At 43.5% G+C, this 18955-nt stretch overlaps 1 protein-coding gene across 1 annotated transcript; it reads right to left on the reverse strand.

The window, feature by feature from the left end:
* Positions 1 to 227: 227 nt before the first annotated feature.
* Positions 228 to 17561, reverse strand: LOC129832852 (neuronal pentraxin-2-like). The gene is made up of 5 exons (XM_055896919.1): positions 16239 to 17561; positions 12055 to 12361; positions 11369 to 11610; positions 10477 to 10656; positions 228 to 10166 (listed from the first exon to the last, which is right to left on the reverse strand). Exons 1-5 carry the CDS (start codon positions 16893 to 16895, stop codon positions 9924 to 9926), a joined length of 1629 nt encoding a protein of 542 aa, XP_055752894.1. The 5' UTR covers positions 16896 to 17561; the 3' UTR covers positions 228 to 9923.
* Between the last annotated feature and the right edge of the window lie 1394 nt (positions 17562 to 18955).

Here is an 18955-nt window from a genome sequence, read left to right on the forward strand (position 1 = left end):
TAATACCTAAAGCTCTAACCCTATGCAAGACGCAGACACATCAACACGCAAAGTCCAAATATATGCAATCACATGTAGAACATGCACAGTGAAATCAATTAATATAGTTTCCTATTCATGTGTTATAGCCACCATCTAAGGCTGATATTATAATCAATAATTTTGAAACTGAGATGTAGTAGGTTATTAATTGACACAAAGAGGAAAATAAAGGAAATACACATATCTCACATTTGAAACAGACTTTACTTTTGGCCATTTGAGCTTTTCCAGTGAAGACAAGGACATGAACACACAGAGTATACCAACTTTGACAGGAAAGAAGAGGAAAAAAACAGAGATGCCAAATTTGCCTAAACATAGACATACACATGAAGGAAAAACCTGTTCAAAAATACAGGTAATACAAAGAGTAAATTTCCAAACACCGGCTATAAGACATTGTTTGGTTAATAGAGAAAATATCTTGTTAATTCATTTTCTAAGCTGTACAGTTTGCCACAATATCACAGAGACCATAGAAGTGCAGACATGAGCCGAACAGACCAGAGGCAGGCAAAACATTGATCACACTGGAGAATGATGTTGGAATCATAACTACAGTCGAGAAATGAATGGACATTTTTTTAATATGGGTAAAGATACCCGGACAGGCACTTGCCACTTAGTCACAACCAGGGAAAGCGACAGTGACGTGCGGTTAGGGTAGGCAGGGTAGGCAGTGGGAAAATCTATGATAAAATAACTAATGAAAAATAAATAAAATATACTTTTTTATCAATATTCATTGTCAACTTCATTTTTTTCTGCATGATAAAATAGATGTCTGAACTAGTACTACTACTTCCCAAATTTGCAGTGATCTGGTACAAAATGCACAAGGAGGCGAGGGGAAAGGCAGCCTCACCATGTACCTTTCTCCCGCCCTTCAAATTCAAACTCAATGAAAGGAATTGACATGACTTGCGCTTTCGTGTTTCCACCTTATACTGCCAGCTAACGGATGAAGGCAGGTAGAGAGCTTTGCAAGAGGATAATCAGAGCTCGCCCCTGCCTATTGTCATGACTCTCTCTCCTTGGTGAGGCTCAAAGCTGCCAGATCAGCTCGGCACAGGGCTGACAGATAGCCAGACCCCTCTCCCACCAGAGAGGAAGGGGAGTTGGGTTGGTTTTATGACTAACGCTGGTCGTTAACTTTCTCTCTCTTGCCCTGCAGTACTGAACAAAGGAATGTGCTGTGGGTAGAGAGAGACTCTTGGCTAAGAACTCTAACATCAAAAGATTGGACATTGGAACATTTGTTTTGAAATAGAAACACTTGGAATTGTTGGTGGGGATCCAAACAGTAATCATGACATATCATTTATTATTTTGTGATGTCATTATATAACAAGATAACTGGGGCAAAAAAGTGGGGCAAAAAAGTATTTAGTCAGCCACCAATTGTGCAAGTTCTCCCACTTAAAAAGATGAGAGAGGCCTGTAATTTTCTTCATAGGTACACTTCAACTATGACAGACAAAATGAGAAGAAAAAAATCCAGAAAATCACATTGTAGGATTTTTAATGAATTTATTTGCAAATTATGGTGGAAAATAAGTATTTGGTCACCTACAAACAAGCTAGATTTCTGGCTCTCACAGACCTGTAACTTCTTCTTTAAGAGGCTCCTCTGTCCTCCACCCGTTACCTGTATTAATGGCACCTGTTTGAACTTGTTATCAGTATAAAAGACACCTGTCCACAACCTCAAACAGTCACACTCCAAACTCCACTATGGCCAAGACCAAAGAGCTGTCAAAGGACACCAGAAACAAAATTGTAGACCTGCACCAGGCTGGGAAGACTGAATCTGCAATAGGTAAGCAGCTTGGTTTGAAGAAATCAACTGTGGGAGCAATTATTAGGAAATGGAAGACATACAAGACCACTGATAATCTCCCTCGATCTGGGGCTCCACGCAAGATCTCACCCCGTGAGGTCAAAATGATCACAAGAACGGTGAGCAAAAATCCCAGAACCACACAGGGGGGGCTAGTGAATGACCTGCAGAGAGCTGGGACCAAAGTAACAAAGCATCAGTAACACACTACGCCGCCAGGGACTCAAATCCTGCAGTGCCAGACGTGTCCCCTGCTTAAGCCAGTACATGTCCAGGCCCATCTGAAGTTTGCTAGAGAGCATTTGGATGATCCAGAAGAAGATTAGGAGAATGTCATATGGTCAGATGAAACCAAAATATAACTTTTTTGGTAAAAACTCAACTCGTCGTGTTTGGAGGACAAAGAATGCTGAGTTGCATCCAAAGAACACTATACCTACTGTGAAGCATGGGGGGTGGAAACATCATGCTTTGGGGCTGTTTTTCTGCAAAGGGACCAGGACGAATGATCCGTGTAAAGGAAAGAATGAATGGGGCCATGTATCGTGAGATTTTGAGTGAAAACCTCCTTCCATCAGCAAGGGGATTAAAGATGAAACGTGGCTGGGTCTTTCAGCATGACAATGATCCCAAACACATCGCCCGGGCAACGAAGGAGTGGCTTCGTAAGAAGCATTTCAAGGTCCTGGAGTGGCCTAGCCAGTCTCCAGATCTCAACCCCTTAGAAAATCTTTGGAGGGAGTTGAAAGTCCGTGTTGCCCAGCAACAGCCCCAAAACATCACTGCTCTAGAGGAGATCTGCATGGAGGAATGGGCCAAAATACCAGCAACAGTGTGTGAAAACCTTGTGAAGACTTACAGAAAACGTTTGACCGACGTCATTGCCAACAAAGGGTATATAACAAAGTATTGAGATAAACTTTTGTTATTGACCAAATACTTATTTTCCACCATAATTTGCAAATAAATTCATAAAAAATCCTACAATGTGATTTTCTGGATTTTTTTTTACTCATTTTGTCTGTCATAGTTGACGTGTACCTATGATGAAAATTACAGGCCTCTCTCATCTTTTTAAGTGGGAGAACTTGTACAATTGGTGGCTGACTAAATACTTTTTTGCCCCACTGTATGTCCTAGTTATCAGGTTTGCATCTAAATGTTGTAAAAAAATAAATGATTAAGTATAAGAACACTTTTTAAGTATAAAATACTTTTGTGAAGATAGAAATGTTATTTTAGCCTTCTGAATGAGATATTAACTTTCATATAAACTTGAGCCCAGTCAGTAGCCACGCCCACGTGAGCACATACATTAGCACATACATTGTATCAACAGGACGGAACGCCCTCCAAGGCCAGAGTGCTTAAAAGGACTCACTGACAATTTAAATACAGACCAGAGAACATGAGGACGCGGTCCACACGTTGAAATGTTTAAAACTACAAGACCAGAAAATGGTAAGACCCTCTGAAACTCTCGATGAGTGAAGAAGGTGAAGACTAGACCAAACATTCACAGTCTGCAGCTGGTATGTGAAGTAGTCTAGGACAATTGACCAAAGATGGGATGGAGGAATAGATCCCTCTCACCACCGCGTGGTACACCTGAAGGATCCATTCTAAGACCACTCCAGAACAAAGAAGCATACAACTAAGGACATTGTGACCTATGGTGGACAACCAGAGACTTACATCAAACTACAGAGAGACGACAGAGAAAGACATCAACGTGTAAATATATGTTGCATTTCTAATCCGAATGAGCGGTTGTTAGGGTGCTAAATCTTCTGACTACGGTGAGCGTAGTTTCCAAATGTATGTACGAGAAGTTGACTCTGTCTCTCCCTCTCCTTACATACTCCCCCTTTCCATTGTGTTATTGACTGTGTTGTTGTTTTTTGTCGCACTGCTTCGCTTTATCTTGGCCAGGTCGCAGTTGTAAATGAGAGCTTGTTCTCAAACGGCCTACCTATAAAGAGGAAATCAAAAATAGGGACTGTTGTCATTGCATTATGTTAGTGATCAATAACCTATACCGTGTGTGTGTGTGTGTGTGTTTATGTATTTCTGTGTGATTATTTAGTTAGTTAGTAAATAAATAATTAAGCCAACTTGTGTATCGCTGATTCATCACTTAGGTTAGTGTTCGTGCAGATTTACGAAGTCAACAACGTTCAGAATGAGACTGTCACGCCCTGACCTTAGTTATCTATGTTTTCTTTATTATTTTGGTTAGGTCAGAGTGTGACGAGGGTGTATATGCTTGTTTTGTATTGTCTAGGGTTTTTTGTACGTCTAGGGGTGTTGGTAAGTCTAGGCATATGTATGTCTATGGTGGCCTGAATTGGTTCCCAATCAGAGACAGCTGTTTATCGTTGTCTCTGATTGGGGATCATATTTAGGTTCCCATTTTCTCTTTTGGTTTGGTGGTTTCTTATTCTATGTTTAGTTGCCTGTCTTCACTAGCCATATTAGCTTCACGGTTCGGTTTGTTATTTTGTTCGTTTTTCTCAGTGTTCATTCTTTAAATAAAGAAGAACGTACGCTTATCACGCTGCGCCTTGGTCTCATCCCGACGACGGCTGTGACAGAGACTGATGAGGTAATAATTAATAATTTACTGTTATTGATGTAAGAGCTATTTAGATACTCTGTAGAGTTTAAGTCGGGAGATAGTAACTCAGGAAACAACTTTTCCTGTGGTGCCCCTAATTCCTAATGAGGTAATTGTTACATGATTCATTTAATAGAGTAATAATTATAAGTGGTAGGTAATTATTCGATAAATAGCAGTCATCACATTGGATTTTCTAGAGAAACAGTGTGAAGACCAACAACTGAGTTTAGCAACCTACATCTAAAGAAGGTACAGAAAATGACACGATAATTTCAAACTGAGTTGTATCAACAGAAAGACTGGCTCTGTGGCTGCACTGCTAGCAGTCGACTCTACTGCTTCCCCTGCCTGCTGTTCTCCACCAGCGACAGTGTGTGGACAAGAGTCGGTTACTGCAACTTGAACAATTGGTCTATAGCGTTCAACAAGCGTGAGAAACCTGTGTCTCACATCAAAAGCCAGATAGCTCTTCAGACATTTGGCAGCTCACGGATAGATCTGGCATTCAATGAACAATGGAGATTGAATATCAGCATGCACAATGCAAAGGTAAAAGAGAACCGTGAGATTTTGAAAGCCCTAGCTAATTAAAGCTACGGCATGCTACCTAGGTAAACAGAAGTTGGCATTTTGCGGCAACGATGAGAGTGCCAGCACATCAACCAGGCCTAGGGGCAACTATGTGGAACTATTATATGCCTTTGCTGAAAAAAATGAACAGTTAGCAACCCATCTAGAGACCGCCACCGTGTTTCCTTTTTGCTCATGGCCTATGATGGAATTTTCAAGGAAACTGATGCGCTCTTCCGTGTTCTGCAGAACAAAGTGATGGATATGAGTGTCTGCCATCCCCAGATCAGCGACACAATGAAAGCACTGGAACGGCAGCAACAAGACTTTGATCGCTTCTATGAGTGATTTGAGCAGAAATGTAATGATCTGGGCCTGGCAGGAAGCGAAACTCGTAGTAAACAGCCGATCATAGTTAGGAGGGGGAAAATCTATAACAACACACTGGACAATATCAATGTTCAGATGAGAGCCAAGTTTGACCACTTTTGTGAACTTAATTTCCTTGGCTTAGTGGACTGCAAAAAAGGTGAAACAATGTCTCAAAAGTTCGACACCAGCAAACAAGGCCTGTCAAAATATGCCAAGTACTTCGATTTTGTTAGATTTAAGACTGATCTTGTCGAATTGTAGAGTTCACAAATGGTACATGACAAATCACCTGGACAGCTCCTCAGCTTTTTGTTCCAGCATGACCTGACACAGACTGTCCCGAGGCAACAAATTTACTGCAGCTGGTCCTCACTATACCAGCCATAATAGTATCTATTGAGAAGTAACTTTCTGCGCTGAAACAGATAAAGACATACAGTCGAAAACCGGACCGATCAAGGATGACTCTCATCCCTTGCCATCATCTCCATCACATTCAGACCAAGAGACTTTTAAAACTGAGGGCAAACAAGGAGGAGTTTTACAGTTCAGTTACTGATGTCTTTACCCAGAAGGATAGACAAATGGACTTTGTTAACAGGTAAACGTAAATGCAAGAGTTTATTTACAGTAGCGCCATCTACTATTATGACATTACATGTCTATTGTGTAAGTATATATGTCAATTAGTAGTGCTGACTACTAGGCACAGACAGCGCTGGAGGAGATGGCTGCTGTTTTACGGCAATTGTGCTACAGTGTGTGTGTTTTTTCGTGTTATTTGTAACTTATTTTGTACATAATGTTTCTGCAATCGTCTCTTATGACCGAAAATAGCTTCTAGATATCAGGACAGCGATTATTCACCACGTACTGGAAGATTTTTTCTTTAACGAGTCGGAGACGAAGGATTTACTCCATTTTTCTATAATAAAAGGAATATATACGCTCACCAAGCTGCACTTTGGTCTTTTTCCAGCATCGACCGTGACACAGGTGGCGGGTTTTGCACTTTTTCGGGCAGGATAGAACAGCCGTTGTAATGAGGTGCGTACTGGCAATCCACGGCAATTGAACTACCAGGACGTGTACTCCGAGCATGCGCTGACCAACTGACAAGTGTCTTCACTGACATTTTCAACCTGTCCCTGACTGAGTCTGTAAAACCTACATGTTTCAAGCAGACCACCATAGTCCCTGTGCCCAAGAACACCAAGGTAACCTGCCTAAATTACTACCGACCGTAGCACTCACGTCTGTAGCCATGAAGTGCTTTGAAAGGCTGGTCATGGCTCACATCAACACCATTATCCCAGAAACCCTAGAACCTTTCCAATTTACATACCGCCCCAACAGATCCACAGATGATTCAATCTCTATTGCACTCCACACTGCCCTTTCCCACCTGGACAAAAGGAACACCTATGTGAGAATGCTATTCATTGACTACAGCTCAGCTTTCAACACCATAGTGCCCTCAAAGCTCATCACTAAGCTAAGGACCCTGGGACTAAACATCTCCCTCTGCAACTGGATCCTGGACTTCCTGACGAGCCGCCCCCAGGTGGTAAGGGTAGGTAACAACACATACGCCATGCTGATCCTCAACACGGGGGCTCCTCAGGGATGCGTGCTTAGTCCCCTCCTGTACTCCCTGTTCACTCATGACTGCACGGCCAGGCATCACTCCAACAATATAATTAAGTTTGCTGAAGACACAACAGTGGTAGGCCTAATCACCAACAACAACGAGACAACATATAGGAAGGAGGTCAGAGACCTGGCCGTGTGATGCCAGGTCAACAACCTCTCCCTCAACGTGATCAAGATTAAGGAGATGATTGTGGACTACAGGAAAAGGAGGACTGAGCATGCCCTCATTCTCATCGAAGGGGCTGTAGTAGAGCAGGTTGAGAGCGTCAAGTTCCTTGGTGTCCACATCACCAACAAACTATCATGGTCCAAACACACCAAGACAGCCGTGAAGAGGGCACGACAAAGCCTATTCCCCCTCAGGAGACTGGAAAGATTTGGCATGGGTCTTCAGATTCTCAAATTCTACAGCTGCACCATCAAGAGCATCCTGACTGATTGCATCACTGCCTGGTATGGCACCTGCTCGGCCTCTGACCGCAAGGCACTACAGAGGGCAGTGCATACGCCCCAGTACATCACTGGGGCCAAGCTTCCTGCCATCCAGGACCTCTTTAACAGGCTGTGTCAGAGGAAGGCCCTAAAAATTGTCAAAGACTCCAGCAGCCCTAGTCATAGACTGTTATCTATGCTACCACACGGCAAGCGGTACCAGAGCGCCAAATCTAGATCCAAAAGACTTCTTAACAGCTTCTACCCCCAATTGACTCTGTACCGGTACACCCTGTACATAGCCTCGCTATTGTTATTTTACTGCTGTTCTAATTATTTGTTACTTTAATTTATCTATTTTTACTTAACACTTATTTTTTCTTAAAACTGCATTGTTGCTTAAGGGCTTGTAAGTAAGCATATCACTGTAAGGTCTACACCTGTTGTATTCGGGCACATGTGACAAATCAAATTTGATGTTGTGTGTGTAGCGCTGTTTACAAGTAGACCTACTCACTTGCATTTGGGTCGCTGTCTGTGGTGCTGAAAGTCGCCTGTTCGTGCAGGGCAGTTGAGTGGGGCACAAGCAATTACGGCCTGTGAATGCGAGTCTAATGGTTGCGCCGCCTACCTGCTGCTGTTTGATGGTTATCTTTGTGATCGTGTCATACCGATAAACACCGTAGCAAAAATCAGCTTTATGAGCCTCAATAGAATGTGCCTACCCGGCCTCAGACCTCACGTCACTGGATGGCAAGGTGTATAAGATCAAGAGGGCTTTCATACATTGAATTATATATGACTGTGCATTGCTTTGTAAAATGAATACATGTATTCAGTAAAATGACATGCATTTAAACCCATTGTTATTCATATCACTGCATTCATTGAATATATAAGCATTATATAACACAGTTTATACATGACAGTACAACTTGGTACCAAAACCTATTCTAGTGTTCTAGAAAGTATCAAACTTTGTGCTATACCATATTGTGCAACAAAGTTATTCAATGAGCTTGGGTAATAGCACTGCCCAAGTCTAAGACATCTTTTCTGGATCAATTCAAGCCACACGTTGACATTACTGGATAGAGTTATTGAATTTGAATCAGTGCCAAAGAGATTAGTTCATATCTCTATTTCTGTAGTTAATATTAGTCACAGGGAATGATTAGACATGCTCTATTACTAAGATAGACTATTTATAAAAATGTTAACGAGAAGGAATATGAAAAGAGAGACAGTAAGAATGCTGTTTTGAAACAAGTTGATACAAAAAGTTTTAAAAAAAATCAATGCTATATACAGACACGATTGTGTGTTTCTTAATGTCTGCATATAAAATGTTATATAAAATCATAATGTACACTTGCGTTATCCCCTTCAGTTAGACACAAGTCAGATGATAGAGAACGCTATTGATACCCAATTGTTTGCTCCTATTGAGTAAACAGAATAGGCTCCTCGGACCCAGTGCCTGGCCATAGACCGAGTCCAAAGCAGCAGTTCAAATGCAGAAGTATGCATGCCTAGCCTACCCACTGTATCCTGTAGCTCTGAATAAACTTAATCAACAATAGATGTAAAACATAGATAAATAAAACATGCAAAATAAAACAAAATCATTCCCCTATTCCCTTACTCCCTTTCACCCAAGCTCCACCCATAAATTCACTTCACAAATTCACAATGTGCAATATACCGAACATTGCAGATAGAAATGTGATGAATATAGCTGACATGATTCCTTAATCGGAACGTCAGTGAGGCATTCCTGCTGTTCTACGTAACTAGTTGTTCAGATAGAAATATGTTACCTCCACAATGTTTCGCCCTACTGAACACAGCTCAGGACTCTCAGTCTCAAAGTAGAAATGCTGATGAAAAATCAGCTTTGCCTATTAGATCATAATAAATCATGTATAATATGACATGTACAGTATGGCTGGGAATTGCCAGGGATCTCACGAATATTATCATGATACTTAGGTGACAATACTGATTCTCACAATTCTATATGTATTGCGATTCGATACTGCGATTTTATTGCAATTTGATGTTCCAAAGATATTGCTCTCTATATGTCTGCTGAGGAGAGACGAGAGAGCAGGAGACAATGAGTTTTGATCAGTCATGGAAATAAAAGCATTGAAAACATGATGGCTCACTATTTAAAAAGAAGATGGAGAGCAACAAAATACCAGCGTTTTGGCGCAGGCATAGCTGACTAGTGCTAGCTAACACTACCTAGCAAAAACAACAAAAAGTATCACTATAATATTGTCCAAAAGAATATTGCAATATGTAACTGTATTGATTTTTCCCCAATCACTTGTCCTACTCTGAGACGCTTTGTAAATAAGGTCCCTGGATCCTATATCACCCTTCCCCTCACAGTGGGGTGTTGGTGTATTTGGCAGCGCAGGGCTCCATGGGCACCTTGGTGGCTCCTCCGAACACCTCTACTTCCCGGTTGGTCCAGGGGGCCACGTTACCCTTTGGCTGGGGGCTGTGCTGGCTGCAGTGGGCCAGGCTGGACACCTCGCTGGGGGTCAGGACCTGCTCCCATACGTTCCACTGGGATAGCTCCCCCACCATGGCCTGGGACGAGTCAAAACGCCCGCCCAGAGTGTCCTACAGGCAGAAGGAGGTGGAGGAGTGAAAGGGGTGAAAAGAGGAAGGGATGTGTCAGAGTTTGGTCTAGTGGTAACTCCGGACTTGGCATTGCCCTGAGAGACTGGGGTTTGATGCTCGAGTCCCCCACTTCAACTTTGCATGTTCCTCTCACCTGCCCCCTCTCATTTCATTCCTGTGTCTATATCTCAATGAACAATAAAATATGCTCTCCTTTAAAAACAACAACCCCCTATAGGTCTATGCCGTTGCGGTCTCTTCAACCAGCCACTCCTGACCTCACCAAAATACCAACCCCTCCAGGTCTTACCTGTTCCTGCCCCAGGATGAGGACTCCCCCAGGCCTGATGTGGTGCCAGGCTGCCAGGCCCTGCCCCTCTCCTCTCAGCTTGCCCCCCTGGTAGGCCTGCCACGCCCCACCTCTCTGGCTCCAGCTTACACAGATGTGGTGCCAGCTGCCCCGAGACAGGTTCAGAGGTAACTGCGCCACCTAGGGGTGGGAGGACAACAGTTCGGGTTAGTGTGAGTGTTAGTGCTATAGTGCAGGTAATGCAGTGATACTGCAGACTATATTAGACTGCAAATTGAGTATTTAAGATGGCAACAGCAACAAATCAATGGACAATCAATCATACGACGAAGTGGTTCTCAGTACTGACCCTAACCATGTGTTGTACAGAATATTCTAGACTAAAACTCAATATTATATTAAATAAAATATTGTGCTTTTTAAGTGTTGATATCTTGCTGCTTAACACACTGTATGGAGACATTAAACAAATTTCCCCCTGGAATATATTAATCCAGCTCTTTTATTACAGTAACATTTGGGGACTGCAGCATTACTTTTTCAAAGGCACAGACTGCACTTCCTCAAGGGCACAGCTAGCTAGGTAGCTCTCTATGCCTTCCAGGCAATGTATTACCATGATGGCATCATGCTGATCTACACTACACCCCCAGCTCTAGCCTAAACGGTGCTTTGTCTTTGTCCCAAATGGCATCCTATTCCCTATGTAGCACACTACATTTGACCAGGGCTCTGGTCAAAAGTAGTGCAGTACATAGGGCATAGGGGTGCCATTTTGGTCACAGACATCATTCTACAGTAAACTCTCAGGTACTGTTATAGCTCCATCTTAAATTGTGCTGTGTCTAACTCAGTGTGCCATAAAATACTTCTGCTCTGTTTCCTCCATTACCTTGTCGTTAATGAGCAGCTCCACAGGGGTATGCATGCCCTGCAGCAGAACTAGCTCGTTTGGCTGTTCCGCTACAGCATAGGAGAAAGGGGTGCCGATACCCCCCTCTGTGGGTCTCAGCCAGAGGCACACGGTGAAGGCACGCAGCTCAGGGATGGGGTGGTGCACCACTGCGTACATATAGTTGGTACGCGCTGGGAAGGACAGCTTGTAGCCCTCTGGATAGGTGTACTCGGAGAGTCCTGGGGTAAGGAGGTATGGGTGGAGAAATAGAGAGGGAGGGAAAGAGTGTTTGAGTAATGAGGTAATTTTGGTAGGGGGGGGGGGGGGTGTTGACTAGACTTGCCTTATTAGGACTTTGTAGTGTATTTGGGGGTTTATACAATGGCTACATCACACATTTGACTTATTTCCTGCCCCCAGGATATCTCATATCTCATCTCTTTTCTATGATATATCCACTTGAATTTTCTTTCTTGTTATGTACTTTTTTCTTATTCTGTATCATAATGTGTTGATGTCGTTTTCATAGATTGATAATAAATTACCTTTCTGGTACATCAGTTATGGTTTCATGTCCCCGACTCTTAACCTCTCCCACCATATAAATGAATATCATTCAGGTGTGACTATCACTCATGACCATTGATCTTCTCTTACACCCAGCCCTCTGCCCCTCCTCTCACCCTCCTCCAGGCCAGCGATGCGGTGGTGTAGGGAGTTCATCCCCTGGTCGATCTCCTGCCTGTGTCTTTGGGATTCCTTTCGCAGGGCCTTCCTCTCCTTCTCCAGGAGTTCCAGCTTCCTCTCAAGCTCTCCTTCCAGATCCTCCAACCGTGGCCACTGCTTTGGTCCATCCCCTGCCTGCCCCCCTGGCCCTGCCTCACCCCAACCATCAGGGGCCTCAGAGAGCCCACCACCACCACCTCTTGAAGTCATCGCAGTTGCTGCGTCTGTGTGGTTGTGAGGGAACGCCAGCGGTCCGATATCTGACTTCATGGGAAGGAGTGTGGGAGGGAGGGAAGAGCAGACAATGAAATAAAAAGACAAATGAAGCCACCAGTGTTGTAGTACAGTCCGGTCTCGAGACCACATTTTGAGTGTCTCTGTCTTGTCTCGGTGAGGACAGTGAGGACTCGTAATTTCTTCCCGAGACCAGCGGAGTAAAAAACTCAGAATTATAAGCTTCCATTCAATAAGCACATAAAACCGCTTAGCCATATACACTCCTGTCTTGAAACATTAATACCTGAACGGTCTTTATGTCTATTATAGGCATGTTTGGGCAGTGGCGAACCTATTGGACCTAGGCCTTCAGTGTGTGACAGGTTTATGATTCTGAAAGGACAGCAATGGAAATACCAGCGCACTCATGTACGAGAGCGCACTTTTTGTAAAACAGAAAGGGCCAGTGGTGAGGTGGAAACTATATATCAAGGCACATGGCGAGACCCAAATGCAGACACAGGGGGCAGATGGTTGGAGTCTTACAATGTTTATTATTCCAAAGGGGTAGGCAAGAGAATGGTTGTGGACAGGCAAAAAGGTCAAAACCAGGTCAGAGTCCAGGAGGTACAGAGTGGCAGACAGGCTTGTGGTCAAGGCAGGCAGAATGGTCAGGCAGGCAGGTACAAAGTCCAGAAACAGGCAAGGGTCAAAACCAGGATGACTAGAAAAAGGGGAATGCAAAAAGCAGGGGAACAGGAAAACCGCTGGTTGACTTGGAAACCTACAAGACAAACTGGCACAGAGAGACAGGAAACACAGGGATAAATACACTGGGGGAAATAAGCGACACCTGGAGGGGGTGGAGACAATCACAAGGACAGGTGGAACAGATCAGGGTGTGACACTATATGCAGGTATACACCGTTTACCCACTTTGTTTTCAGTGGGTATTGCATATACATTTTTATTAATTTCAACTATATATCTGACATGGTACGGGTGTCTTTTTTTAATCCCATAACCATGTGTGTGGTTTTTTGTTTCAAAGTAGATTTGTTTAAGTACCAAGAATCACTCTGTGTGACCCTGACTTAGCCCACTGCAGTAAAAGGTTAACTTCTTGTTGAAAGTTATTCTTGAAAAGGGAGACGCTAACAAATTTGCAACATCCTCTTCGATAACACCTGCTGCAGCTGCCGCAGATTAGTCTACAACAAAGGATAGCTAGCTAGACCATGTGAAAACTACTGCTTGCTATTGCGCAGTGACCCGTTGGCCTTTGAGAAGAGAATGCTTTTTTGTTAAAATGATCCCACCGATTACAAGTCAAAATGTGATTGATTGATTCCACTGTCACTCCAAAATGTTTCCCTAATACAGTTGAATGGCAGATGCCTTCTATCTAGCTTCTTGTAAGTCGCTCTGGATAAGAGCGTCTGCTAAATGACTTAAATGTAAATGTAATGTAATGCCTAGCCAATGGCTGACTTAGCTAGCCCCAGAGATGATCAAAGAAAAATCCTGATTGGATATGTGTTAACCCTTTCCTTTCCAACAAAAACTGAAGCGATTAAATCAGAACATAATTAAAAAGAATAATATAATAAGAATTATTGCTGTTATTAGTATTTTATAAATTCTTTGCCCATCTCTGAAGGCGTAGAAGGCCCTCATTGTTCCCCACTGTGTTTGGGTTAGTAATAATTTGTAGAGTGGCTCTATTTGCCCTCCGCATGCATTTTTTTCACCATTCTAAATGTCTAAGAAATTTGATTTGACTAAATTACAATCATGGTCTTGAATTGGACTCAAATTTTTCTGGTCTCGGTCTTGACTTGGTCTCGGACCCCTTGTCCTCCTCCCGGTCTCAGTCTTGACTCGGTCTCACCCCCCCTCCGATCTTGGTTTTGACTCTGACTCGATATGCTCCGGTCTTGGTCTTGAATCGGTCTCGCTTTAGGTGGTCTCGAACGCAACACTGGAAGCCAGTTCGATTTTCAGAGCTGCACTCACACTTTTTAATGTGCTGTGATTAATGTGGGCCTTTTGTGTTAGATATGCACTCTAATCTCTGGATTTGTTATTCGTTTTTATTATGGACAATCAATTATGTGCAGAGAAATGCAGAAATAGTGCCAGGAAAACAAGTAATTGAAGGTCCTCTCAGTCATTAGTCAGCCAAGGAAAAACACTACAACTTCAGCAAAGCAAAGTGCAGTCAAATAGACACACAGACAACGCAACATATTATTTACAGTGAGGCACATGCTGTAAGTTACATATAGAGCAGTGGTTCTCAACATGAGGTACTAGTACCCTTGGGGGTACCTCACCTTTCCACATGGGGTACATTTGTTAAGACTATAGGCCTAATGATCAATTGCACCGTGACTGGGGGTTCAGTGACCAAAGACGGTAGGACCACAGATACAGAGGTACACCACTGATATAGTATAATAGTAGTGTGCTAGGCAGAGGCTGAAAAAATAATATGATGGTCTCTGCTCTCAACAAATATAGGTAACTGGTCGGATGAATAATTGATTATATTTTCTCCAGAAGAAATGGGGTTGTACATCACATGTTGCTTGGCAGGCAGCTATAAAGCCGCTTTGTGTTACTCTACTCTCCCCTCCCTCCTCCATCCCCCCTCTTCTCCTCCCCTGGGTTGGTTATGTTGGGAAGCAGAGGTGCCTGGAATAACAAATGCTCATGTATCTGTAGACTAGGCCTCATCAATGATCCTACAACATTCTAGTTTTGGGGTTTCCATTCATCAAATTGGCTACATTTAACTTGAGTTGTGAAGCAGTGTTGAGAAGACATTGTAACGATGCAATAGCAACAAGTGATACCAAAATATGTAAATAGATTTTGGTGAAGTGACTGATTGCTTCCTCAATATTGAGTTGAACTCTAATAAGCTATAGCCAAGTCGAAAATAATGCATCTAATCAATTTTAATATAATGCAGCTAATCAATTTTCAGCGACAATAAGTCAAAGATGTTGATATACAGGTAACTGTCAAAATAAAGGAAACACTTGAGTAAACGAGGGATATAAAGTACATTGAATGCAGATGCTTCCACAGGTGTGGTTCCTGAGCTAATTAAGCAATTAACATCCCATGCTTAGGGTCATGTATAAAAATTCCCAGTTGCCCCTTATTATCCCAGATAGCAATTACCTTTATTTTAACCATGGCTACAAAAATAGATCTCAGTGACTTTAAAAGATGGGGTCTCAAAGGAGCATAGGAAGTTTAAAGTGTGTGTGTGTGTGTGTGTGTGTGTGTGTGTGTGTGTGTGTGTGTGTGTGTGTGTGTGTGTGTGTGTGTGTGTGTGTGTGTGTGTGTGTGCGTGCGTGCGTGCGTGCGTGCGTGCGACCAGATCTCAACCCATTGGACCACTTATGGGAGATTCTGGAGCAACACCTGTGACAGTGTTTTCCATCAACAAAACACCAAATGATAGAATTTCTTGTGGAAGAATGGTGTCGCATCCGTCCAATAGAGTTCCAGGCACTTGTAGAATCTATGCCAAGCCTTGCTGTTCTGGCGGCTTGTGGTGGCTTTATGTGGTTTCCTTTATTTTGGCAGTTACCTGTTGGTGGTCATCTCACCTAATCTAATACTGTCCATGATTTCTATCAACTGGAAATGGTCTCAATTAAACAGTAAAACCACGCAGCCACACCCACACCGACATACTGCCGTCAGAGACGTGAGTAGAAATTCAGATTGAGTGAGTGCTATCGAGGTCTGCCAAGCAGGTCAACTGACACACAAAAGAGGGGCAGAATTAGCCTACTCACTGCTCTATTTAACGATACAATAACAGTTCGTTTAAAATGAAGATATGTGATAGTGGATTTCAACACCAACAGACATGACACACACACGTTTCTCCCATTCCCCTTACCTCCAGTTTCTCTATGCGGTCTTTCATCTGAACGATAGCTTGTTCCAGCTCGTCCACAGCCTGAGCGGTGAGCAGCTGTGCCACAGTCGACGACGGCGCACTGTCCCGGACCACGAGCCGGCCCTCATCTACCCTCTTACCTCCCCAGAGCCCTGCGCCTCTACGCCCCTCTAATCCACTCTCACACTCCGAAAGTTTGCCTGACAGATCCCTAATGGTCCGCTGGTCGGTAATAATCTGGTCCTTCTGCTGGAGCACTGTCTGTTGTAGTTCCTCTGCCGTGGTGCGGAGGTATCCCCAGTCCTCGCCAGCGTACAGCGACGGATCGTCCGCTTGTTGCTGAACGTTTTTGGGGTTGCATTCTCCGGCGGGGACTGGGGTGCAGATAAATCGGCTAACCTGTCTAGTTCCACCAACGGCATCTGAGCCGCTGGCGAGGTGGAAGAAGGTGGGCGCTTCTCCGTCCGGTCTTTCAGAACCATGGATAGCGCCCAGGGGACCCGCTCGCGCCACGGAGCCCCCGGGGAAAGTCTGCTGCACTCCAGCGTATGGAGACTGCGACTGGTTGTCTGCCACGGGCTGCTGGGTAGATTCGGCAGCGGAGCCGGTATGGACCGCGGCGATGATGCAGATGACTGCTCCAACGAAGGCCACCATCCCGGCGGCCAAGATGATAACGATGAACTTCAGGTTGGCGGCGTAAGAAATCAATAATTATGATAAAATAACTTGTCTATCTAGTTCAACAACACTGAAATAGGGCAGTCTGAGTAAAACATTTTTGGCAGATCAAAAGATCCATGAACATGTCATGAAAGACGCATTTTATGGCTTTGCTAGGCTTTTAGTCAATACATATAAGATATGTCCCACTTAATTTAATAATTAGGCTATAATGAATGCAGATACATGCTCCAACCGTTTCTATCTCATCCCTCTGTCTCTTGGCTTCAGTGTTGTAAGGCTTCTCTATCTCGTTATCACCAGGACAACCAGAGAGAGCGCGAGAGAGAGAGAGAGAGAGAGAGAGAGCGCGAAACAGTATGCAAGTCAATATCAAGAGGCGGGAACGGGATATGGGGCGAAAGATATGAGACGGTGTCTCGCATCACACCACATTTAGATCGAGGTGCTTTTCATATGCTGTGGTCGCTTGATGTTATGTATTTATGTCGATGAATGCATAACCTAATTAACAAAACAGGCCCTCTCGTGGAACTGTAGTAGCCTAGGGTATCATAAAGCTCGTACAGCGGGTTCTCATCAGGAACGATGCGCGGGCACATAGCACACATTCTAGCGCGCGCTCCCATTAGTCAAATCCAAGGTTCCCGCGAGACAGGAATACTGATGGTGGAAGTGTTGTAAGCAGTGGCGGTTCTAGCTTGTATGGCTCCCTGGACTATTGCACTTCAAAACAAGATACACACAAAATAAATTGCACAACTAATTGCATTAGTACTGTACAAAGTTAGAGATGCGCTATTTGATAGATTGCCCCGCTCCCCCTACCTTGGGGCTTCCAGTGGGGGGACCTGAGGTCAACCTACCCCCGCCCCCTCATCACCTCGTACTTCTGAGTGGGAGACGTTCCCAGGCAGTAGCCTGCCTAGCTCACAAACTAGAATCAGGGCGCCCACTCCGACAAGGTTAATTGACCCACAGTCCCACACGGTGGCATGATATCATTGACCTGACGTGCAAATGAGCGATAGAAAACAGATCGCACAAATGTCACCATTCTGAATATTTTAAAATCTTTTTTTTTAGAATTAATTTATTAATTATTTTGTTAATTTTTTGTGCGGCGCCCCATGCCGCCCCGGCAAAATACGATTAGCGTACCCGGATAACCATGAGATCATTCCTAGCACGACCGGATCAGCAAAGGTAATCTCATTTTAACACAGCACATACGTGCAGAGTGGTGTGTGTGTGCGCACTCTCTCTCGCTGGCTGCTCACACATAAACGACTGCAAAAGGAGATTGTGGTGAAAGAAGAGTAGACAGCCTAGGTATGTTTATGGAAAGCTTTTCCTCTGCGAGGCAAGGGATTAGGTTCTATGCTCTAACATATGTTTCAAAGAGAAGAAAAATGCCTAGACTCGAAGTGTGCCAACACTAGGCTCTGGGTTCGCTTAATAGAAGAATAGTAAAACAGGCTGGTGTTGGCACTCTCTCAGAGACCGAGGTTGAAAGGGAATTCATAATAAAAAGACACAGAAAGGGAGATAAATTCAATGGATGACAACACAACAGTAACGGGGCATGTATCTGTTTTCCAATTAATAATTTCCATTAATAGATCTCAAATATGAAGTAATTTAGGTTACAGTTTTATCCATAAAACAACTACATAGCTTGCCTGAATCCAGTCCAGGAGAGTTCATAGGGTTCACTGGATCACCACAGGTTATACATGTAATGACAATATAGGACTACAGCTGTGGCATCACATTGCAGTACTTAATTAAACCACATCACCATTTAGATTTGAATAAATCTGCATGCAATCCCTTACTGAAAGAAACACCTGTTTTCACATGTAAAGTCATGTGAAAATTTGTTTTTGGAACACTTCACGTGACAACAAAAATGTGTTGTAATGATAACACTGTATGTGAAAAGCACTGTGTGTTTCAACTTACATTTAGTCAGTGTTGTAAAGTACTTAAGTAAAAAATACTTTAAAGTACTACTTAAGTCGTTTTTTGGG

This window comes from Salvelinus fontinalis, chromosome 34, assembly GCF_029448725.1.
Source record: "Salvelinus fontinalis isolate EN_2023a chromosome 34, ASM2944872v1, whole genome shotgun sequence".
NCBI lineage: Eukaryota > Metazoa > Chordata > Actinopteri > Salmoniformes > Salmonidae > Salvelinus > Salvelinus fontinalis.

Coding starts and splice junctions, on each gene's coding strand:
- LOC129832852 (XM_055896919.1), bottom strand. CDS start 16,895: ATGGTGGCCTTCGTTGGAGCAGTCATCTGCATCATCGCCGCGGTCCAT. Junction 10,657..11,368: donor AGCTGCTCATTAACGACAAG/GTAATGGAGGAA, acceptor TCCCACCCCTAG/GTGGCGCAGTTACCTCTGAA. Junction 10,167..10,476: donor TCATCCTGGGGCAGGAACAG/GTAAGACCTGGA, acceptor TTCTGCCTGTAG/GACACTCTGGGCGGGCGTTT.